Below are 25,145 nucleotides of genomic sequence, written 5' to 3'. Positions count from 1 at the left end.
AGTGGTGCCCTCTCCATCCGAAGAAGTCACGCTTTTCTCACTTGGTAAATCATCAGATGAGGTCAACAAATTAATGACTTTCTTCATATGCCAGCTACGGTGACTCAGTATTTGACCTTTATTTCTTAATACTGTAGCTCTTGTGGCAATTACTTCTCTAGCTACTTATCTTTTAAACAAAGGCATTCTCTGTAAAAGACTTTACTAAACGAGACAGCAGCAATACTGGCGAGGGGAACAAAAGTCATGGAGGACATGCCTCACCCAGTGAGTCTATGAAATTCCCAATTAATCAATTTCATTTCCATATTTGACAGTGGCCCCTATTGGGAATTATTCCTCTTTTGTCTCTTCCCTCATAACAATAGGTGCTTTTTTTTTTTTTACATGGCAATGAGTTCAATTACTTGCCCAGGGTCACACAGCTAGTGTCAAGTCCTGCTAACAATAGGCAGTCTTTAATTACCATTGTCTGCCTCAGTGTCCCAACTCTAATGTGCTCTGGACCTATCAGTGAAAAACATGTCCCTGTGGTCTAGGTAGCATTGTGGATTGCTAGATTCCATGCCAAGCCATTTCGTTTATGGAATTTCTAAGTAGCCTCAACACATCTGACTCTTTTTAATAGAACTACAAACCAGATTACTTTAGATTAGAGAGATTTTATATCTTCTCTTTGACCTTCTAAATAATACCTTTTCAACAATTATGTATTAACCACTTCCTCTACACCAGGACTAGAGCTGATGAGTGGGAAAATTCCTGTGAACTGCAGGTGGTAGCAAGGAAGAGAATCAGTCCTTTATCATTTCAGAGGTCCACTTTCATTTATTTGTTTTGTTTTTGTTTGTTTGTTTTGTTTTGTGGGGCAATGAGGGTAAAGTGATTTGCCCAGGGCCACACAGCTAGTAAGTGTGAGGCTGGATTTGAAACTCAGGTCCTCCTGAATCTGGGGCTGGTGCTTTATCCACTGCTCCACCTTTTCATTTCCCCCTTTCATTTATTTAGCTCTATTTGTTTAGCACAGTACCTGACATACAGTAAGCACTTAATAAATGCTTGTTTCCTTCCTTCCTTTTACACAAAATAGCATTATGTAAGAGATCAAGCAAGGCATGGAGGACAATGTGAAAATGGAAATAGCACCCTCTCCTTGAAGTCGGAAGTACCTGCTTACTAATCATGAGAACCAGGATAGGTTTTTTTAATCTCTTAGTTTCAGGGTTCCCACCTGTTAAATGGGCATAACAATTCATACTTTCTCTACATCCCTCACAGGAAACATTTTATAAACCATAAAGCACCATACAGAGGTGACTCACCATTGTGAATGGTTACATCATGATATTACTGGGAGAATGTTGAGGGAACTGTTCTGATGGTATTACTTGGGAGGAAATGTAGCCCCATTTACTAGTTTGGTTGTTTCTGCCTGTGCTAATAAAGCCATGCCGCATTTATTTAGTGCTTTGAGTATTGCAAAGCACTTTCCATGTGTTAATTTTTTCATTTGATATTCACAACACCCCTGTGGGAGACATGCTCTTGGCAATTAGGCCAATCATAATGGTGACTCCAATTTATATAGTGCTTTATGGTTTAGGAAATGTCTTCCTCAATACAATTCAGTGAGGTTAGGTAGTGCAAATATTTATTATTATCCCCATCTCACAGATGGGAAACCTAAGGCTGAGACAAGTAATTAGTCTAGGACCATACATCTCGTAAGTGTCTAAGATAGGATTTGAACTCCACCCATTACAACATCTAGCTGAAAATGACATTATTTGATGTCAGTCAAGTTTCTCAGTGTGTGTGTATATATGTGTGTGTGTGTGTTTGTGTGTGTTTGTGTGTGTGTATACTATCTCTCTGTCTGTCTATCTATTACAAAAACAAGCTTAGATAAAGCTTTGTATTATTTGTATTACCCTCATAAGGTCATAAATTTGCAACGGTAAAGGATGATCTCAAAATCGTCTTGTCTAAACCCTTCATTTTATAGAAAGCTGAAGCCTAGGGATGCTGTGACCTGGCCAGTCACTTAGGAAGTAAATGATGGAATCAAATCTCCAGGTTCCAAATCCAGTATTGGTATTTTCCATTCAACTCCTTCTTGCCCTACGTCTCTATGTTTTTAAATTAGCCTTGTACCCTTCCCTTTGCTACCTTCACTTGGTTTCTATAGATTTTAACATTTTCACTTTCAAAATGCTTTCCTCCTCTCCTCCCCCCTTTCCTTTTCTCCCCTTCCCTCCTCTTCCTCTCCCTTCTCCTCCTTTTGCACCTTCTCCTCTTTCCCTTTTACTTCCACTCCCTCCACTTCCACCTCTTCCTCTTCATCCTCCCTTTCTCCTTCCTCCTCCATTTCTTTTCATCCTTTCCCTCCATTTCCTTCTTTTCCTCCTCCACCTCCTTCTCCTCTTCCCCCTTTTCCTCCTCTTCCTTTTCTTCCATCTCCTCCTCCTCTTTCCCCCTTTCCACCTCTTTCTCCTCCTGCTCTCCACGTTCTGAATACAACCCTCTTGTCTCTTCATTTGCTATTTCCTAAGTACATCTTTACAAAACATTTTTTCAAAATTCTAGTTTCTGAGCTTTGATTTTCATCCTCCTGATATTAAGCAGATACTTCTCTCCAAGCTTTTGTTCTTGAATCTCCTGACAATTTACAACTGCTCCCTTTTCACCATACTCTGTTCTCCCTTTCTCATATATATGTATTTTTAATCTTCCTGCATGGCACTCACCAGGTGTTTCAGATAATTACCTAGTCTTCTATTAAAGATGTTTGTTTTCTTTGAGCTATGTGACACTCTTTTTAGCTTTATTCTAACAAGAGTCTTTCATGTGAATGCTGAAGCACTAAGGTTTTCTGTTTCTTGTTTTTCATATTCTTACCCAAACTGCAATCAGCACAAAGGTCAGGTCTCCAGAGTTCAGGTATTCAGTTCTCCTTCTACAATCACGCAAACAAACATTTGATGTTTGACCCTTTCTACATTTTTCACTCAAGTGATCAACAAGCATTCGTTAGTCACCTGTGTTCCAGGCACTGTCCTAGGTGATGAGGATACAGAATACGCTCAAGGCATGGGCAGTCTAAGAGTTCACTTTGTAGCTTGGTGAGCATTATGTAGCCTATATAAATATCTGGCTATCCTGGAAACCATGGGTATTTAAATGCTAGTTTCCTGTGGAATTCAGAGGGCAATGTTAACTGCTGTTTTTACTTGATGGAGATGACAGTGGGGCGCAAGGAAGTTGGCAGTCTTCTACAATATCCTGGTTTAAATTGCTGGGTCACTTCACGTTATAAAATTTTAGGAGATATAACAAGTTAAAGGCATACTTCTGGAATTACGTGAAACTTGGAGAGCAGTAAGGAAACAATTGTGTCACCATCCTCAGTTACTTATTCTTTTCTAGGTATTGTCTTCCCTCAATAGAATGTATAAGGATAAAGACTCACATTTTTGCTTATATTTATATTACCAGAGTTTAACACAGTTCCTGGCAATTAATAAATGCATAACAATTGTTTGTCCATCTATTGATCAGTCTGTCCACTTATCTCTTCCTATCTTTCTGTTTATCTTTCTTTCTGTTTATTTATCTTTCTATATTTATTTTTTTTTCTTTTTTGGTGAGGCAATTGGGGTTAAGTAACTTGCCCAGGGTCACACAGCTAGTTAGTGTCAAGTGTCTGAGGCCAGATTTTTATGTCTGAGGCTGCATTTGAATATATTTCTTTTTATCTGTCTACCTATGTTTCTATCTTTCTGACTGTCTTTTTTTCTATCTTTTTATATTTCTATCTTTCTGTTTATCAGTCTCTACCTTTCTATCTTTCTGTTTATCTGTCATTCTGTTTATCTACCTACCTATCTTTCTGTCCATCTATCATCCATCCATCTATCTGTCTGTCTGTCTATCTATCTATCTATCTATCTATCTATCTATCTATCTATCTATCTATCTATCATCTATCTATCATCTATCTCTTCATCTCTATAAAAAGGTAGTGCATCAGCCCTAAAGTCAGGAGGACCTGAGTTCAAATTTCACCTCAAACACTTCCTAGCTTTGTGACCCTGGGCAAGTCCTTTAACCCCAATTGCTTTGAACACCTGGGGTGATCTCCAGTCATCCTGGTGTATGTCTTGCCACTAGACCCAGATGACTCTGGAGGAGAGAGTGAGTTTGAAGACCTTGTACAGCCCTCCCTCACTTAAATCCAATTCACTGCAAGTCATGATATCATCCAGATGTTATGGTCCTCTTTGAGAACAAAGGACAAACAACAACAACAACAATATCTGTCTGTCTATCTTTCTGTCTATCTTGTCTGTCTGTCTGCCTAATTCTGAGTACCTGAGACTTTCCTCCAGGAATTCACAAAATATAGAACACATAGACAACAAAATAGAAGAAGCCAGTAGCCTCTAGGTGGCACTGCCCTGAGTTGAAATCTAGCTTCAGATACTTCACCAGCTGTGTGACCCTAAACAAACCACTTAATCTTAATGACCTCAGTTGTAAAATAGGGGAAGTAGTTAGCACATACCTTCCGGGCTTGTGAGGATTCAATGACATGTGTATAGTGCCTGATACTTAATAGGATCAAATACTTCCCCCAGGATCAAATGCTTCCTTTAGATTATAAACTCCAGGAGAGAGGGGACTTTCTCCCGTTTTCTTATTTGTTATCCCCTGTTCTTAGGACAGTGCCTGGCAAATTGTTGTTCAGTCATTCAGTTGTGTCCAATTCTTTGTGACCCCATGGACCATATCATGCCAATACTGTCCATGGGGTTTTCTTGGCAAAGGTTCTGGAGTGGTTTGCTATTTCCTTCTCCATGAGGGCAGCTAGGTGGTTCAGTGGATAAAGGATTGGCCCTGGATTCAGGAGGACCTGAGTTCAAATCCAACCTCAGACACTTGACACAGTGTCACTAGCTGTGTGACCTTGGGCAAGTCACTTAACCCTCATTGCCCTGCAAAAAATAAAAATAAAATAAATGAATGAATGAATGAAAGGAAGGAAGAAAGAAAGAAAGAAAGAAAGAAAGAAAGAAAGAAAGAAAGAAAGAAAGAAAGAAAGAAAGAAAGGAATCGTCTGCTGCTATTTCCTTCTCCAGTGGATTAAGGCCAACAGAGGTTAAGTGACTCGGACAGCATCACACAACTAGAGAGTGTCTCAGGTGGGATCTGAATTCAGCTCTTTCTGACACCAGGCCTACCCCCCTATCCACTAGTTGTTACAACCTGGCAAATAGTAGGTACTAAATAAATGTGTTGGTTACTAGGTAGCATGGTGGATAGAGCACTGGCTTGGAAGCAGGAAGACTTATCTTCATAAGTTTAAATCTTGCTTCTGATACTTACTAGTTCTGCGATTTTAGGCAAGCCACTTTACCCTGTTTGCCTCGGTTTCCTCATCTGTCAGATGAGCTGGAGAAAGAAGTGGCTAGCCAGTCCAGCATCTTTGCCAAGAAAACCCCAAAGAGGGTCATGAAGGATGAGATGTGATTTAACAATAACAACAAATAATTATTCATTGGCTTTTCTTGAGGGAACTAGACCCATTGTTGTACTCTTTGGTCACGCTGATGTCCCACCTGACTATCTAACACTCACTCCTTTCCCAGCACACAGAGCTCTGTGGTCACAGTATAAGGATTAATAACAGGAGTGTAACAACACTGAAGACCGGGCTCTTCTAGCTTTTACGTGCTGCTTACAGTCAGTTTCAGAATGCAAGAAAAGCCAGTGCCTTTGTTAGAGCTAAGATGCCTCCTCACCCATTTCACAGATCAATGGCCCTGTCTCCAAATCACAAGAACATCAGTACTGAAAACATTGAGTCTTCCCCAGTTCTTGTCCAGTAAGAATCCAAAGATTTGTTTTAGCATTCATTCTCTAGGGTTAACTTCACAAATAGCTACCTGCTTAGGGGGCCATAAGGAGAAAATAAAGCATTGTTTCTTCTGACAATAACTTCAACTTTCCATTAAGTTATTTCCTTCATTGTACATATTCTCATATAGTTTTCGTTGCCCCCTGCTAGCAAGAGTGTGGCATTCTAGATATAGAAATCTGTATTTTCATTAGTTCATTATGGTTTTTATACTTTGGTAATTTCATGATCTAATGACTAGTATACATGCATATTTAATCATTACAATTGTCCTTGAGAGGTACACTGGTATATCAGATAGAAGGCTCACTTTGAAGTCAAGAAGACCTGAGTGCATATCAGCTGTGGCCACCCAAAAGCAAGCACTTCTTAATCGCTTTTTTTTTATACCAGCCAATGTGCTCATCACATTGGGATACAAGGACAAAAAGTAATAATGCTTGCCCTTCAGGAGCCTACAATGCATCATTCTATCAGGGAAGACAACATGTATTAAAACAACAATAACAATCAATCAGTAAATATTTAGTAAGCACCTACTATGTGTCAGGCACTGTGCCAAACACTGGAGATACAAAAAGAAGCAAAAGACAGTGCCTGCCATCAAGGAGCTTACAATGCAATGGGGGAGACAAATTGCAAACAGATATATACAAATCAAGTTATATACAGACTAAATAGGAAATAATTAATAGAAAGAAGATACTAGAATTAAAAGGAGTTGGGAAAGGGACCCTATAAAAATTGGGGGCTTCCCAAAGGGCTATAAAGCTGTGCATACCCTTTGACCCAGCAATACCACTTTTGGGTCTTTTTCCCAAAGAGATCATAAAAAAGGGAAAAGGACCCACATGTACAAAAATATTTATAGCTGCTCTTTTTGTGGTGGCAAGGAATTGGAAATTGAGGGATTGTCTATCAATTAGGGAATGGCTGAACAAGTTGTGGTATATGAATGTAATGGAATTCTATTGTGGTGTAAGAAACAATGAGCGGGAGGAGTTCAGAGAAACCTGGAAGGACTTGCATGAACTGATGATGAGTAAGATGAGCAGAACCAGAAGATTATACACAGTATCATCAGCATTATGTGTTGATCAACTGTGACAGATTAGATTCTTCTCACCAATACAATGGTACAAGAAAGTTCCAAAGGACTCATGATGGAAAAGGCTCTCCAAATCCAGGGGGGAAAAAAAACTATGGAATATGGATGCTGATTTTTGTTTTTGGTGCTGTTGTTGTTTTTCTTTTTTGAGGTTTTTCCTTTTTTGCTCTGATTCTTCTCTTATAATATGACTAATGCAGAAATTGTTATTATATATATATACATATATATATATAAACCTATATCAGATTACCTGCTGTCTAGGGGAGGGAAGGAGAAAAATTGGAAATCCTATATAAACAAATGTTGAAGACTATCTCTGCATGTAACTGGAAAATAATAAAATACTTTTATCGGGAAAAAAATTGGGGGGCTTCTGAGACATAAAGGAAGCCAGAGAAATTAGCAGATAGAGTAATAGCATTTACAATAGTAATATGATTCATAATTTATAATAATATGATAACAATAATAGAATTTATAGAGTACTTTAAGACTTACAAATATTACCTCATTTTATCCTCATAACAACCCTGGGAGGTAGGTGCTATATATTAATAGCCATTTTACAGATGAGGAAACTAAGGCAATCATCAGTGAAGTGATTTTCCCATATCAATCAGCTAGTAAGTGTCTGAGGTTGAATTTGAACTCAAATCTTCCTAATTCCAAGTCCAGTGCTCTGTCCACCATGCCACCTAACTGCCTATATATACTATATTTAAGTGTACATATATATACTGTTTATATATATAAAATTACATATACATAGATATAAAATATATACAACTACATATCATATACTATATATATATATATACAGTGTGTATATGTGTGTGTATTGTGTGTATGTATGAAATTAAGTGACTTTCCAAGGTCTTATATTTATTTTGTGTGTGTATACACACACACACACACACACACATATATATATACTGTGTATATACACACATACATATCATATATTCATACTACATGTATATATGTGTGTATGTGTGTATGTATATAATATCCACACACACAAAAATAAATGTATACATTCAACATAAGATTCTGGAAAAGTTATTTAATCCCTTAGGGACTTCAGGCAACTTTCTGAGAGTGTAAGTTATTGATGAGTTGCTTTTGGTAGAAGGAGTTTGCAACCAAGGAATTATTAGGCTAATGAAATCACAAGACAGGATTTCCTGCCACTGCAGTTCCCCCCAAAATTCCATCTTGTTGATAATTGTCATGAATAGTGTGAACCCACCTAGAATAGCAGAGCTCTGCACAAGCTTGGGCCCAGCTGACTTGTGGCAAGTCAGAGGAGGGACTCCACCTGTGGAGGGGTACACCTGTTCACACCAGACCAGATGAAAAGATTCACCATAGCCAGGCCATGCAACACAGCAAAGTCACTTGTAAAACTTGGCAACAGCAGTGGAATGCAGAAACAGAAACAGAAATCAGAGCTGAAGGCCAAAGCTAGATATGGGAAAGACAGGAAATAAGGTGCCCAGGACCATCTCAAAGATTCCAAAGCATTTTGTTGTATTTAGTTAGCCTGAGAGCATCTCTGGGCTGTGAAGCAAGTCCTCTTTTCCTGGTCTCCCCGATGGACGGTGAGGGCTAAAGGACGGGGCTATAGGAGTAAGGTTGGCACCTCAATATGTGGTGCTGTTTAAATTTTATATTGCCAAATACCTGCCACCATCAAAAGCCAAACCATGACCTTAAAATTCAGCAAACTCTTATTAACCGAAGTCATTAATCTAATGTCACATGGCTGAACATTCCTAGGTCTTATATTGGATTCACCATTTAGATTCTTTTCCTCATCAGGCAGTACAGACATTTGCCTCCTGACTCATTAAAAGAAGCCTAAGTGTATTGACAAGAGTTCCCTAAATTTACTTGGAATGGGAAGAGGGGCTGGGGTAGGGGAGGGTGTTGTTTGGGGAGGAAGTGGAGAGTGGAATGAGCATTTATGAACTTCATACTAGGTGCCAAGCACTGTGTTAATTTGGTTGTTGTTGAATTGTTTCAGTCATGTCCCACTCTTCATGACCCCATTTGGAGTTTCTTGGCAATGATACTGAAGTGGCTTGCCATTTCCTCCTCCAGCTCATTTTCCAGATGAGAAAACTGAGGCAAACAGGGTTAAGTGACTTGCCTAGGGTCATACAACTAGTAAATGTCTGAGGCCAGATTTGGACTCAGGAAGATGAGTCTATCTACTATCTATCATGCCAAGAGCTCTGAGATATAGATGCTATTATTATCCCCACTTGACAATTGAGGAAAACTGGATCCATCTGGCCCTTCAGAGGTGGCCCTTAATCTGCAGGTGAATCGGCTTCAGCAAATGAGCCTTCTTGTTGTAATGAGCTCTATCTAGAACCAGATTCCAATGACTTTGGTTCAGATGCTCCCTCTTACACTTTAATCCTCTGTGACTATTGGCAACTAAGTTCTTGATTCTGAGTCTCCACTTCTTCACCTGTCAAAATAGAGAATTAACTAGATAATGTCTAATTTCCTTTGTAGTTTGAAGACTTCTGGTTCAACACCTTGTGTATTGTTTGGGGTTCTTTATATCATCTAAAACAAATCTTATAACATCGGTTCCAAGCCCATTATGAAGGGGGGTCACATAACTGAATGTGGGGGGGGTCACAAAAAATTTGGTAGTAAATGTTCAATGTGTATACCTAATTTATATACCTATATACTTGGGGTCAGGTAAAAATTTCTCAGGCAAAAAGGTGTCATGAGTAGAAAAAGTTTAAGAAGCCCTGATCTAAAATGCAGAAGCCACACAATTGACCAAACTGGTAATATAGAACATAACCTCACTCTATAAGACTGATACTTTGAAGTAATTAGTAGTTAATTAATTGATTGATTGATTGATTGGTACTTAGTAAATCTTCATAGAGTCATTAAAGCCTACATAATCTAGGAAGACAGAGGCAGCATGGCATTATCAATAGAAGATAGCCTTGAAGCCAGGAAGACCTGGGTTCAAGCTCAGACTCTAATGCATACTGACCTTGTCACCCTGGACAGTTCCTTTAACCTGTCTGTACTTTTGGAAACTCTAATGTTTTTGTTTTTGTTGTTGTTGTTCTCAAAGAGGACCAAGAAGGATTGTAAGGTTCATAGAATGTGCTGACTCCTGCTAATAGAGGGAATATCCTTACCTAGGAGTTCCCTATATTGATGAATTCACAGATCCAGCCCTCATTCTTTTCCCTATCCTAATCTAGAAATAAGCTTGCATTAAAATGCTAGTTGGTTTGAATGAATTTTTTTTTAAAGCATTTGATTAAGCCTTTGCTAGGTTCTGATTGGCTGATTAGCACTGTGCTGAGTGCTAAGATTACAAATTAAAATATGAAGCCAACAATGAAGACACTTCCATTTAACAGTAGAAATAACACATATAGGAGATCAGCAGCTGGGGGAGGTATTTAAGTTTGTAAAACTATAGGGATAATGAGTGGACCCAATAGGAAGTAGATTGACACACTTTTTTCCAGTAGAAATGGAAGTATTGATTTGATTATGGTTCCAGTACTAGAGTCCCTGGTAGGATGTGAACAAAGTGGCTACTGAAAAGGTGACCAGGGAGTAAAGACTGGCTGGACCCTGCATAGATATAGAATGCCACATAAGGCACCCATTAATCAGAACAATGGGATTTCCAAAGTAGGAAACTTGGAGTTGAATCTACATACTCAAGAGGGGATACACCCTATGAGCTGAGCAATTTTGGAAGTCCATTTAAAATACTGTTGAGAGAGCAGGGGCATATTGTCTCCATTTACACTCATAAAAGGAGCAACTCCCAGGAGAAAATGGGTTCAAGGAATATAACTACTGCTAGCAGAAAAGAAAGCCAACCATGGATTTAAGGGGAAACTGGTCTTGACAGTTGAGAGTTCAATTGGGTTGAAAAGCTATCCTTGGGAACCCATCTGAGCCATCTACCCACCCGGGAATGCTATTCTGAGTGGGGAGCTTCATACAGGGAGAGAAAGAACATCAAGGAGTACAGTGCTATGGGCCTGAGTTAACTTGGCCACATGTGTTCCCTAAACTTGTGCTTTGCTACTGTTGTATACTCTGTAGTCTTCCCACTGGCATGATGTGTATCTATGGGAGAATATATGCCAGATTCATGGAGGGAATGTTTTATAACCATCTTTCCTAAAAGAAAGATACTATTATTAGCTGCTGTTGTGATTACAATTCCGAGTCCTTTGCTGAAAGGCCTAAAGCACATGGGAGAAGGGAAGAGCATTTTGAGCTGTCTCTTAGACATGACATCCTTTGGTAGGGGGCCAAAAATTGTTAAATGTAGCCATTCAGTGTTTGCTTGATAATGCATTTTAAAGTATATTCTGACATTGTTTTAATTTATTTTCAAAGATGAATTCCGACAGTTAGTGATGATTTAAAATATCTGCAGTGCCATGGAAAACTGAATGTTTTAATTGGATATTAATTAGTTTAATCCTTTCTTATTGTTATTACCAAAGGAAATTATCCATTCCCTCAGGTTGCCAGATTACCATATTAAATATCTGGGACTACGGTGCCTGACCTGAATGGAGAGTATTTGGACAGTCAAGTTCTTGTCTTGGAGTGAGAGCCAGTTGGTTGGGAGGATGGGATGGATAATGGAGGACTACTCCCAGGCACTGAAGAGCTGTGTTGATTTACCTAATGGCTGAAGTTATCACTTCAGAATGTTCAGGAACTTCTTCCTACCTTCCCAGGCCAGAATGGGATTGTATGTGTGTAGACACACTCACACTCACACTCACACACCCACGTGAGCGCACTCACCATCTTGGCAGAACAAAACAAATGACTGAAAGTTGTCAGTGTGTATCATATGCAGGGCTCTTGCCCTGAGAGTGATTGAGCTGCATGGCATTAAAGAACACTCTGTCAGACCATTCCCTCCCCCCATCCCCCACCCCACAATAGCAATCCCAAACTCTGTCTTATATGATCAATGTTAGGGTACACATCTTTGGATGGGTCAACCTAGAAACCAGAATCTGTGCTGGACTAGGGCATGAATATGGACAGAATCACAGAGAGCCTGCAAGGCTGCCCCAAAACGAAGGCAAAGTTTATAGAAATGTTCACTTGGTGTGTTATCGATGTATGCATGTATGCCCATGTGGATGTGGGATGTGCCCATGTAGGTCACCAATGTGACCTTGGGAAAGAGATTTGACCTCTCTAGATCTCCTTTTTCTCATCTCTAAAATGAGAGGATTGAAATAGGTGTCTCCTCCAGATCTATATTTATGGTTCTCCAATCTTTTTATGATTATCAAAATACGTATACTGATATTACCTCTAAAACATTGCCCACGATTTTTAAGATTAATTCTTCTTTTCAACAGCTGGCTGTCCAGACTCCTTGATTAAAGAGCTTCATCACTTCAGAATTCTTGGGGAAGAACAGGTGAGTTAACATCTCAAAGGCTGCATGATAGTGTCACAAAAGGCAGACACTAATGAGACAGCTCTGGAGCTCTCCAGGGAAGCAGTGTGTGTCTGATGACCCCCAGGGCCCCTAAATGGGGAAGAAAAACACACAGAAAATATGTGAGAACATTTTTTTAATCCTATCCATCAGCCTTGACAGATTATTAATTGCTACATCTGCTATCTGCCACAGCTTTTCAAGTCAGGACTAGAGCAGTAAACAGGCACTACACAGGGGCAGACAGGCAAACAAATACATATGAATATGAACTATGCCTGGGGGAATCATAGTGAATGAGAGTATGTGGGTGTTGTGGGGAGGAGTGGGAGTGTCTGTGTATTCAGTCTAGGTTCTTGCACAGTATTTTTATATTTTGTATATATGTCTTGCATATTTTGTAGCATTCTACATGCATTTGAACATATGTAATTCCTATAGTAGTTGTGGTTGGTGAGTTGTTTCAGTCATGTCCAAATACATGTGACCCCATTTGGGGTTTTCTTGGCAAAGATACTGGAGTGATTTGCCATTTCCTTCTCCAGCTCATTTTACAGATGAGGAAACTGAGGCAAACGGGGTTAAGTGACTTGCCCAGGGTCACACAGCTAATAAGTGTCTAAGGTCTGATTGAACTCGGGTCTTTCTGAATCCAGGCCCATAGCTCTGTACACTGTGGTGCCACCTAGCTATCCCTATGGAGGGTAGTTTATTTATGCAGGTCATTTAACACCTGAGATGTAGCTCAGCATAGCATATCAGATAGAGGCTAGCTATTTGGCTTAAACTAGGGAAGACTTGGGTTCAAAAATAATTTCTGACACAAACTGACTGTGTGACCTTGGACAAGTCACTTAATTTCTTACTGCCATAGGTAATTATCTAAAATGCTAGGTGGTAGAGCAAGTGTTAATATGCGTTGGTAGAAGGCATTTCCTCACTCATAGTTCTCTCTACCAGTATAATCACACTTCCAGTCCAAAATGAGATAAAGTAAAAGCCACACTGCATTCAACAAAGCACATCATATTTTAACTGCATGTGGACATTTTTGGACACAGCCAATGTGCATGGTTTTTTTGCTTGACTATGCATATTTGTAGCAAGAATTTTGTTTTTCCTTCTTTCTCAGCGGAGGTGGGGAGATGTTGAGGGGGAAGAGGAATGGATTTTTGCTGGTTGGAAAATAATTTTTAAAATATAAGAGATCACATTAAGTAGTGGGGAAAGTATTGAACTTGGAGTTAGGAAGATGTGGGTTCAAAATGCTGTTTCTGATACTTCTTAGCTGTGATTAGCCACTTATGGGTCAGCTAAGTGGCACCACAGGAATATAGCTCTGAGGCTGGAGTTAGAAAGAATCATCTTCCCAACTTGAAGTCTGGCCTCAGACACGAAATATTTGTGTCACCCTGAGCAAGTTGCTTAACGCTGCCTCAGTTTCTTCATCTATAAAATGAGCTGGAGAAGGAAATGGAAAACCACTTTTTATCTTTGCCAAGAAAACCCCCAATGTGGTGGCGCATAGTCAGACATGACTGAAATGAGTGAACAATAACAAAAAGCCATTTATATCTCTGAGCCATTCCGTAAGACTATATATTTAGATAAGTAGTCTTAATGGAAAAAAATTGTACCAGTAATGTCAATATATGTGGCTAAACATATATGGAATTTTAAAATGTTTTTAAATAGCTATGTGTTCGGTCCAAATTTAGTATGGGGAGAGTTAGTTGGGCAGCTTGCCATAATATTGGGATTCAAAAAATAATGAGAGACCTCTAGGTCCAGAGTTTCCCCTTCTCCAAACTTCCTCTTTTTCAGTTATGTCTCCCAGATTGATAAGAAAGGAGATTAATAGCCTCTTTTCCACAAACAAATCAGGTTTTATTAATGGAAACAATAATACAACACAAGTGGAGTTAATAAAGCCAAGGACAATGAGAAAGGGGATGGAGAAAGGGAAAAATACTACCCACTTCCCAGATGATTAGAATCTAAATCTCTAGGGTAAAAAGGCCCCCAGTTACCTGGAATAAGCTCTGCTTCCTCAGCTACTCAGAACAGCCTGGGTCTGGCAAAAACTAACTCAAACCCTAAACTTGTTTTCAGCTCAGCTGGAAACAAGCCAGCCTTGCTTCAACAACACAAACTCATTAACACCTGGAATCTGTAATTCTAAGGAGAACTTAGCTTTGCAGTGTCTCCTGATTAGGTCTGAAGATCAAAAACCACCAGCTCCCCCTTCTCTCTCTCTCTCTCTCTCTCTCTCTCTCTCTCTCTCTCTCTCTCTCTCTCTCTCTCTCTCTCTCTCTCTCTCTCTCTCTCTCTCTCTCTCTCTCTCTCTCTCTCGCCTGTCCCCATTATAATTTGGCCAGGCCCATGTGGGCAGGGGGGAACTCCTAGGTGGGGGATAGGTACTTAGTTTGATACTTTGACTCAATAAATGTTCTTTGTATTGTTTGTTCTATAATCTCTTAAAGTACACACCCATCTTCTCTTAGGCTTTTAAAGCTTGCATCTTTTCAGTCTGACCATGATGAAGCAATGATGGGATTATAAAAACACCAAATCACAATTAATTCCTTGTATGTATGTATGTATGTATGTATGTATGTATGTATGTATATCAAAGCTTAATTAGCTATGGATGGGAAATATATACATATATACACATCCATATATATTTACATACATACATATGTGTGTATGTATGTGTGTGAGTGTATATAGGCACAATAGGTGATAAAATAAAGTCAAAATGGGTACATGATTTAGACATAAGAGATGATACCATAGGTATATTAGAAGAAGAAGGAATAGTCTACCTTTCAGATCTTTGGGAAGGAAAGCAGTTTATGACCAAACAAGAGATAGAGTATATTATGAAATGCAAAATGGATGATTTTGGTTACATTAAATTTAAAAGTTTCTGTACATACAGAAGCAATGCATCCAAGGGATGCAGAAAGCTGGGAAACAATTTTTATAGCCAGTACTTCTGATAAAGGCCTCATTTCTAAAATATATAGGGAACTAAATCAAATTTATAAAAATCCAAGTCATTCCCCAATTGAGAAATGGTCAAAGGATATGAACAGGCAGTTTTCTGATGAAGAAATCAAAGCTATCTATTGCCATATGAAAAAATGCTCTAAATTACTATTGATTAGAGAGATGCAAATTAAAACAACTCTGAGGTACCACCTGACACCTATCAGATTAGCTAATATGACAAAAAGGGAAAATAATAAATGTTGGAAAAGCTGTGGAAAAATTGGAACACTAATGCTTTGCTTGATCTTGCAGTGCCCATGGACACCTTTTCAGCCAAATTACCAAATTACCCCCTTCTCTCAACTCAACAAATGTATCGAGAAAAAGCCACTCAACTTAGGTCCATTCTTTGACTTCTAGTTGAGATTGTCCATTTCTAGGATGAAGTAGAAAGCAAAGGGGTTAGTGAAGAAATGGTGTGGAAAAGCTAGACAGTATCTGAACACCTCCTGAGACAAGACACTACAGTGTGCCTTACTCTTTGTTTGCTCAGAGTATTTGTACGCTTCCAGAATATACATTTAGAATATTGAAATTCAAGTACAAAAGCACATTAAAGGGGCAGCTAGGTGGCGCAGTGGATAAAGCGCCGGCCCTGGAGTCAGGAGTACTTGAGTTCAAATCCGGCCTCAGACACTTAACACTTAGTAGCTGTGTGACCCTGGGCAAGTCACTTAACCCCCATTGCCCCACAAAAAAAAAAAAAAGCACATTAAAAAAACCAAATTATTTTATGATGATCAATCATTTTGTGTTATGTGTGATACTAGTTCCTTCCATTAATAGATATTGAAAAATAACTTTAAATGCATAACTATATAGTATACCATGATATTTGAAAGCCATTTTCCTATAGAACCAAGGAGTAGCTTTTTGAACTGTAGCTTAGTGGTTTAGTTGTGTTGCTTTTCTTTGTTTGACGGATAAATCATCTCTTTCAACATGTATGTGTGTGTGTATGTATGTATGTGTGCATGTGTATTTATCATATATAATACGTATATGTATATATATTTATCATATACAGCTTGTATATATATTTTTTACTGATACCTATATTTGTTCTAATATAAGCACACAATTAATAGTAAAAACAAGCAAAAAAAAATCAGTCATGTTCTCTGTTTAGACCCCTTGTCATTCTCCCTTAGAATTGAATTTAGGGATATTAATCAAAATCGATACTCCTCTGATTGAATACACAGAAATAAACATGATGATTAAGAGAATTCCACCCCTGCCTGTCTTCCTAAGAAACATATCATTTGAGGCACCTTGTATTTCATGCAAAAAATGTCAGGATTTTAATGTTGTTTATTGTTTATATCAAGTCACCTTGAGCTCATTATCTTTCCCCCTAAACCCACTGACTTCATTATTTCTGTCTGTGCCACAACCGCTCATTGGCTGTCTCAGGATAAGATTACCTTTGATTCTTCCATCACCCTCACCTTCCTTCCTTCCTTCCTTCCTTCCTTCCTTCCTTCCTTCCTTCCTTCCTTCCTTCCTTCCTTCCTTCCTTCCTTCCTTCCTTCCTTCCTTTCTTTCTTTCTTTCGGTGAGGCAATTGGGGTTAAATGACTTGCCCAGGGCCACACAGCTAGTAAGTGTTAAGTGTCTGAGACCAGATTTGAACTCAGGTCCTCCTGACTCCAGGGCTGGTGCTCTATCCACTGTGCTACCTAGCTACCCCACAATCCTCGCCTTTCACATTACTAAGTCCTATAGATTTCCACATTCACAGTCTCTCTCCCATGCATATGTTCCTATCTGTTCTCACCATCACCATCCTATTTCAGACCCTGAGTGCCAACCACCTGGACTGTTGTTCTAGCCTTTTGCCATTTCAAACCATTTTTCATGACACTTACAGAGTTATGGGTTTTTTGTGAATACATCTTGATCTTGATAGATTTTTATTGATGCTTTAATATCACCTAGAATTCTCCCATTCCCTCTAATCCCAGAGAAACATCCCTTATTAAAAAGAATTGTGGGGGCAGCGGGGTGGCTCAGTGGATAGAGCACTAGCCCTGGATTCAGGAGGACCTAAGTTCAAATCTGGCCTCAGACACTTAACACTTACTAGCTGTGTGACCCTGGGCAAGTCACTTAACCCCAATTGCCCTGCAAAAAAAAAAAAAAAAAAAGATTCAGCTCAAAAAAGAATTGTGGCCAAGGGGGAAGGAAGAAGAGAAGAAATTCAGAAAAATGCATCAACACATTGAAAAAAATCTCATACCATATGCAACATTCCATACCCATGTGGCCTCTACTTCTGCAAAGGATTAGGGCGAGGTGTCTTCTCATATCTCATGTCTTCTTTAGGGCCAAGGTTGTTCTTTATAATATTTTGGTATTCATTTTGAGCTGTTTTGTGATTATTGTTATCCCCATTTGTATTATACTTATCAACATGTATATTATTTTCCCGTCTCTGCTTATTTCATTTTGCATCAGTTCATGTAAGTTTTTTTACATTCTTTTCTGTACCTATTTATTAGTTTCATTGTTTCTTAAAATACCATAATCTTCTATTATATTCACATACTGCAGTTTGCTTACCCATTCCTCAATTATTATCTGCTTTTGATTATAACCCACTGCTTAATTTTGGGAAATTCACAAGGACTCAATTTCCTCCTTTATAAAATGGGCATAATTATAGCACCAATCTCACTTGACTGCTGTTAAGTATATGTAAAGATTGCTTTGCAAGCACTTATACTATAGAAATGTTAGCTGTTATTATCATCTTGGATACTACTGTAGAATAAATGATTCAGAGTTAGAAGGGGCCCCAGAAGCCATCTAGTCAAACTCTCTAATTTTACAGATAAGTAAAGGAAAAATGAGGGAAGTTATGAAACTTGCCCAAGGTCACAAAGGCAGTGAGTGTGAAATGAGAGCCTGTGTTTATTTTCTCTGTTACCTATATTTTTGCAGGTTAACATGCATACTACTTGGTAGAGAAAGTAGGACTGAAACAAGAATTAAGTGACTCTTCTCTCCCTCATTTATCACCCAGGACAATAATCCTATCCCTTCCTTTATCTTTTCACCAATACAGCTGTTTTGGGGTTTTTTTTGGTTTTGTTTTTCTAATTGTTGTTGGTGGTGGTGTTCTTAACTTTCCAACCAGTCTTTTTTGGGCTTTAACACTCCTGACAATGTTCTTATAGCCCCTCCCCCCCTTTTTTTTTTTGCACTTTTGCACTTATTCACTCTAGCCTTGCTTTCATCTACTAATATCTTGTTAAATTTTAAGTTGGTTTATCAGGTACCTGAACATCTCCTGTCATTCTATTTAGACAACTTTCCTTTTTCTCCCTTAGTGGAATTTTTTTCTTGTTGGGTCTCCAACATTTCATTCTTAAGAATTTCATTTCATTCCTGAATTGATTACCCCAGATTTTAAGCACTTAGAATCCTAATTCTGGTTCCTTTATTCACCCTGTCAACATCCACCTAGTGTATGTTTCAGATGGTGCTCAAACTCATCTTAATTATAACATCATTCTTATTTTTCAGGATAATTTCCTCTCCTCTATTTCAAATATTATGATGGAATAGTCCCGATTCTCTTCCTAATCATGTCATCTTAGTCTCCTTTGCTGGCTCCTCTGGATATGTTTTATGACCCCTACCTGGAGGTATACAACACAGCTCTGTCTTGGACCATATGATTTTCTCCTGGTGACCTGATGAGCTTGCATGGATATAGCCATTATCCTTATGCAGCACTTCAGTTCCACATCCCCAATTGCCTATAGGCTAATTCAAATTGGATTGAGATCAAATCTCAAGCTCGGTATAACCAAGACAGGATCATTACCTTGCTCCTAAAGCTCTACATTCTATCTATCACTGTATTCAATTTCTGTTGGAGATGCTGCAGTTCTTCAGGTCTTTCAGCTTTATAACATCAGCATTATCCTCAACTCTTCCCTGTGACTCCTGCTATATTTCTATTCAGTTACCAAACCTAGCTATTTTTACCTCCAGAACATCTCTTGCATCTGTCCCCTTCTCTCCATATATTGTGCTCCCACAGCCACTATTTTAGTCTAGCTCATATAGTTAAGATGGACTATTGCAATGTTTTCCTAATTGGTCACTCTGCTTCAAGTCTTTCCTCCCTCTAGGGCATCATTTTTTCAGCTGCCAAATTGTTTTTCCTTAAGCACAAATCTAACTATGGTATTCCCCTACTCACTAAGCTGTAGTGGCTCCTTGTTGCCTGTAGGATAATACATAAACTCTTCTGTTTGATTTTCAAAGCCTTTAAAAAGCTGGTCCCAACCGTTCAATCTCCCCTTTCCATAGTTTATAATTTAGCCAAGCTAACCATCTCTCTTTCTCAACATATGACACTGTTTCCTATCTCCATGCCTTCACATTGGCCATTCCCCATGCTTAGAATGTACTGCCTTCTTTCCTTCACCTCATTCTTCCCTTTCTTTTTTCTTCCTTTTTATTTTAAAGCCCTTTTGATTAGACTCACATTGAATTCATGTTGCCTAGACCAAAGATATCAGTGTGGCCTAAATTTCAGAAGAAATTTTTTAAGTCAAAAGTCTCCTCAACAAGTCTGTAAAATTTAGCCCATTTCCCAGAATCAAAGTTCTTGGAGTTTCAGGTTCAGTGTTGGAGTTTTCAAAATCATTGTATATTCTCCATGACTTATGCTTAATTAGAATGTAATTTCTGAGGACATCTGAATCTGGCTCATTTTAGCTATCCTCTAAGGGTATTCATTTCTACTACTACAGACTCAAAAGAAGTACCTAAACAAACAAAAAAAATACTTATTTGGGATGCTAATTACTGAATCCATCCCCTTTAGTAAGGGAATAGTTATATATCCTTCTTCAGACATTTACCATTTTTTTTTAGTGAGGCAATTGGGGTTAAGTGACTTGCCCAGGGTCACACAGCTAGTAAGTGTTAAGTGTCTGAGGCCAGATTTGAACTCAGGTACTCCTGAATCCAGGGCCAGTGCTCTATCTACTGCGCCACCTAGCTGCCCCCATTTACCATTTTTTTTAACCTTTCCTTTTCATGGAGCTTTCCCAAGGACATCCCAATAGCAAGAGAACCTCTTGCCCAGCAGGCATTGTCTATGCTACCTCCATCCAGAAGCTTTTCCCCCTGATTGTTCCTTGTGCTAGGGAATCTCTGATTTCCTTCACAAGCCCTTGATAAGCAATGCATAATAGTGAATGAGCAATGAACATGAAAACCAAAGACCTATATGCAAATCCTGCCCTAGACTTGAAATAGTTATTGTAACAGAGATAAGGAAAATCTATTCACTTCTTTGTTATCTTTAAAGGAGAATATTCTATGTACTATGAAGTATGGAACAAAATAGAAGATATGGGGTGAGAATCTGTTATAAACGAGAAGATTACAATCAAGGGCCAGTTGGCCTCAGTGACTTAATATACCAGGCCTAGACAAGTTAATAGCCAGAGTCTTGAAAGAATTGGTAGATGTGATAGCTGATTCATTGTCAGAGATCTCTGGAAAATAGTGGAAAGTGGGAGAAGTACTGTATAGCTACTTAATTGCCAAAAATTTCAGGAAGGGGAAGAGGACAGAATCTTTAGAATATAGGCATGTGAACTTCATTTTATTCTTGTCAAAATTCTAGAGTGCATTATTAAAAGTATGGTTGCTGAACATTTAGAAAGGGAAGGCATGGAAGAACGAACAAAAAGGTTTGACCTCTTGCATAAGAAAGAAGTTGGGGGGGCAGCTAGGTGGCGCAGTGGATAGAGCACCAGCCCTGGAGTCAGGAGTACCTGAGTTCAAATCTGGCCTCAGACACTTAACACACACTTACTAGCTGTGTGACCCTGGGCAAGTCACTTAACCCCAATTGCCTCACCAAAAAAAAAAGAAAGAAAGAAAGAAAGAAAGAAAGAAAGAAAGAAAGAAAGAAAGAAAGAAGTTGGGATACCCCTAGATGCTGTGTTGCTTTTCAGTAATATGTAGCACCCTACATCTGGCAGGGTTAGACTCTGTGCCGATACCTGCTGCCTTGTTTGAGATTCTCATGTGGTTTTCTTCCCCATAAAACTTGATTTCAACAAATCACAATATTTTGTTTTTCTCTCTGTATGATGGACAAAGTCCAGCCTGCTATCCAGCCATTTCACTTCATGGGTAGATGACAGATGCTCAGGATCAGCTAGAAAGATTTATTAGCTGAGAAACAGCTGAAAAATGCACTCACAAATACACACTTACATAAAAACAATGTAAGAGTCAGAGTTTCCTAAAGCAGTCATTTATTCCTCCAGGCTAACTATCTGCAACTGAGGGGAAATGAGTTTACGATTAATGAGACTATAAGGAGCTTTAAAAGATGTCTAATAGATGCGGCAAATATGGCCCTCTCCAAATAGCAGGGGGGAATAATTTAGTCATAAATTAATGCTCATCTATAGACTGCTTTTGACTCTTAGACCCCAATACGATGTAAATAAAATCAGAACCCAAGCATATTATCTTCTGCAACAAATTTGTCTTTGATTTGTTTCTGACGGCTCACTGGGGAGTATGAATAGGGAGGAGAAAAAAGATGCTTCTCTAAGTGAGAAGATGGGAGAGGCCACGGGAGAGGAAACTGTGCACTGGGGCATTTGTGACTTCTTGCTAAAATAGAAACCATAACTTGAAGGAGGACAGAGATGGGGAGTAAATGAAGCAGGAATTGAGCAATTGCTGCTGCTGCTATACCTGAGTGCCCCCCAAAGGAAAGAATGCAAAATTCTCATATTAGATGATATAATGTCTAGCAATGATATGAATGAATGAATGAATAAGTACTGCTGTCTACTTAGTTTAGAACATGCTGTCTTTCTCCCTGTTTTCTGCCAACCGTCTTCCATTTTGATGTGTGATAATTTGTCCTTTATCTGTGATTAGGTCTAAGAAAGATCAGCCTCCTTATATTTGATTAGCCCAGAAGACTACTACAGACACAATACTACTATGTATAAAATATCTAGCATATAGTAAATACTTAATAAATGATTGTTGGTTGATTTATTTATCCTTGTCAATATTCCCTTTTGGGAGTCTGCAGTAGACTATCCATGGATAGTTAGGTGGCACAGTGGATAGGGCAGCAGGCCTGACTTCAAATCTGGCCTCAGATACTTACCAGTTTTGTGATCCTGGGCAAGTCACTTAACCCTGTTTGCCTCAGTATCTTCATTTTTCAACTGAGCTGGAAAAGGAACTGGAAAACCACTCCAGAATCTATGCCCAGAAAAACCCAAATGGGGTCATGAAGAATCAGACACAACTCAAACAAGTAAAAACAACAAATAGCCTCTCTATAGTTTAATTTTCTTGTATATGTTTCCTTAAATAGTATCATCTACCACACTATCATTCAAAGGAGGAAAAAGTGTTTTTAAATGAAATTGCATTCATATAACAATCCTTCTTCACTAAGCTACCATAAGGAGAACAGTTCCTCTGAGTTAATTTTTTCAGTGATAGTGGTAACACATTCACGCTTCTTTGTTTGGTCCCCTTATGGCCATTAGCATTCTATTACTGCACTTTATGTGTAGTCAGTATTTTCTTCTAGCAAGGTGTCTCCCATACATCTGTTAAAAGCCATGCAAAATTCTTTGAAAGAAACAACAAAAAATAACCTTGTCAATCCTCTAATTTTAATATCAAGCAAGGCATAAAATATAGGGTTATATGCTTGCTAAGCATGTTTGCCACCCTCATGGAGCCTTCTCAGCAGAATCAAGTGGAATAATTATCTACATATGTTGAGGTCCTCAAGATGGCCCTGTTTGCAGATGACATTGTGATGACTATATCAATACCCAGAGTATCTGTGAGCCTCATAAATGAGATCCATAAGCTCTCAGAAGAGTTTGGCATAACTATCTATATAGGAAATTAAGGTGGATGAAAATTACCTATTGTTCAATCAATCAACAAGCATTTATTAATATCCAAACATATGCCAGGTACTGTGATAGGTACTGGGGATATAAATTCAAAGAGTGAAACAATTCCTACTCTCAAGGAGTTTATATTTTAATGGAAGAGACAACAAAGACATGCAAAAGGATATAGAGAATAAAATGTAAAAAGAAAATAAATATAAAGGAGTTGGGGTTGTGGGGCAGTAGCAGTTGCATGATCAAGAATACTGTCACATAAATTCTTTAGTTAATTTTTTTAACAAGCATCCACCCTCTCTTCTTGCCACATCCCACTACCCAAGAAGGGGGTAAAGAAAAGAAAAACAAAACACCTTCAACAAATAAGCACAGTGAAGCAAAACAAATTGGTCATGTCCAAAAATACATGTCTTGCTCTTTATATCTAGCCTGTCACCCCTCTGTCAGGTGATGGACAGGATTATTAATCACCATGGAATCATGGTTGTTCATTGCATTGGTCACAGCTTTTATGTCTTTCAAAATTGTTTGTTTTTAGAATGTTGTTATTATCATATAAATTGTTCGCCTTGTTCTACTCACTTTACTCTGCATGAATTCAAAATGAGATTCAAGTGATGCCTGCTTCCTCCATCCTTTCTTCATTTTTGTAGATTTCTTCTTGTCTTATACTCTCTGATTGCATGAGATAACTTTCTTCCCATTATTCCTCTCTATTTCTCCTCCCTTTCTTCATTTATGATTATCAAAACATTTTTTAAAATCACTTCCAGGTCTTATATGACTCCATCTATGACCCCTATTGACATTGCAGTTGTGAGAGGCTCCTTATATCATACTTCTCCCTCCCCCATTAGAATACAAACATTTCATCTTTATAACATCTTTTTCATTTGTCAGATTTTATATACTCCTGTATTTATGTTTCAAAGTTTCTATTCATCTCTGGTTTTTGTTTTTTATAATCTTTGATATTTGGAAGACATCAATATTATTAGAGGTCCACTTTTTTTCCTTTGTAGATTTAGATTCATTTTTACTAATTAAGTTATGCTAACCCTAAATTTTTGGTTTTAAATTTTGCCTTATATTATATATTTTGCCTTTTGGAATATTATATGTTATATTCTCTGCTCCTTTAGCTTGGAAGTTTCTAAATCTTGTGTAATGCTGACCGTAGCTTTTTAGTACTTGAACTCTTTCTTCTTAGGTCCTTACAAATATTTTTTCTTTGACCAGGAGCTCTGGATTTTGGCTGTGATGTTCCTGGGAGTTTTTGGTTTTGAGATTCTTTCAAGTGATGGCCAATTGATTCTTTTTATTTCCACCGTACTCTCAGCTGCTAAGAAATCTGAGTAGTTTTCTTTTATGACTTCTTGCAATATGATATTTTGGCCTTTTTTTTGTTCTGACTTTCAGGGAGACCAGTGATTTAAAAATTATTTTTCTTTTAATATTTTTAGATCAGTTATTTTTTATATAATGACTTCTCTTCTATTTTTCAGTCTTTTGACTTTGTTTTAATATTTCTTTTTGTCTCATAGAATCATCTACTTATGTATAGTCCAACCTGATTTTCAGGGCATCTATAATTTAGGTAAAGTTTTGCACCTAAGCTGTTGATTTTCTT

General features: G+C 38.3%; 1 protein-coding gene across 2 annotated transcripts in view; it reads left to right on the top strand.

The window, feature by feature from the left end:
- PRKN (parkin RBR E3 ubiquitin protein ligase) overlaps positions 1-25,145 on the top strand; it is a 1,788,167-nt gene that overhangs the window by 1,478,542 nt on the left and 284,480 nt on the right. For both annotated transcript variants that reach the window (XM_043964490.1, XM_043964489.1), the window contains one exon: positions 12,434-12,495. In XM_043964490.1, the coding sequence (XP_043820425.1) occupies positions 12,434-12,495 (62 nt within the window). The remainder of the gene's footprint in view (positions 1-12,433; positions 12,496-25,145) is intronic.

Source organism: Dromiciops gliroides, chromosome 4 (assembly GCF_019393635.1).
Source record: "Dromiciops gliroides isolate mDroGli1 chromosome 4, mDroGli1.pri, whole genome shotgun sequence".
NCBI classification, from domain to species: domain Eukaryota; kingdom Metazoa; phylum Chordata; class Mammalia; order Microbiotheria; family Microbiotheriidae; genus Dromiciops; species Dromiciops gliroides.
The sequence above is the reverse complement of the archived record's forward strand: the minus strand, read 5'-3'. Positions and strand labels throughout refer to the sequence as shown.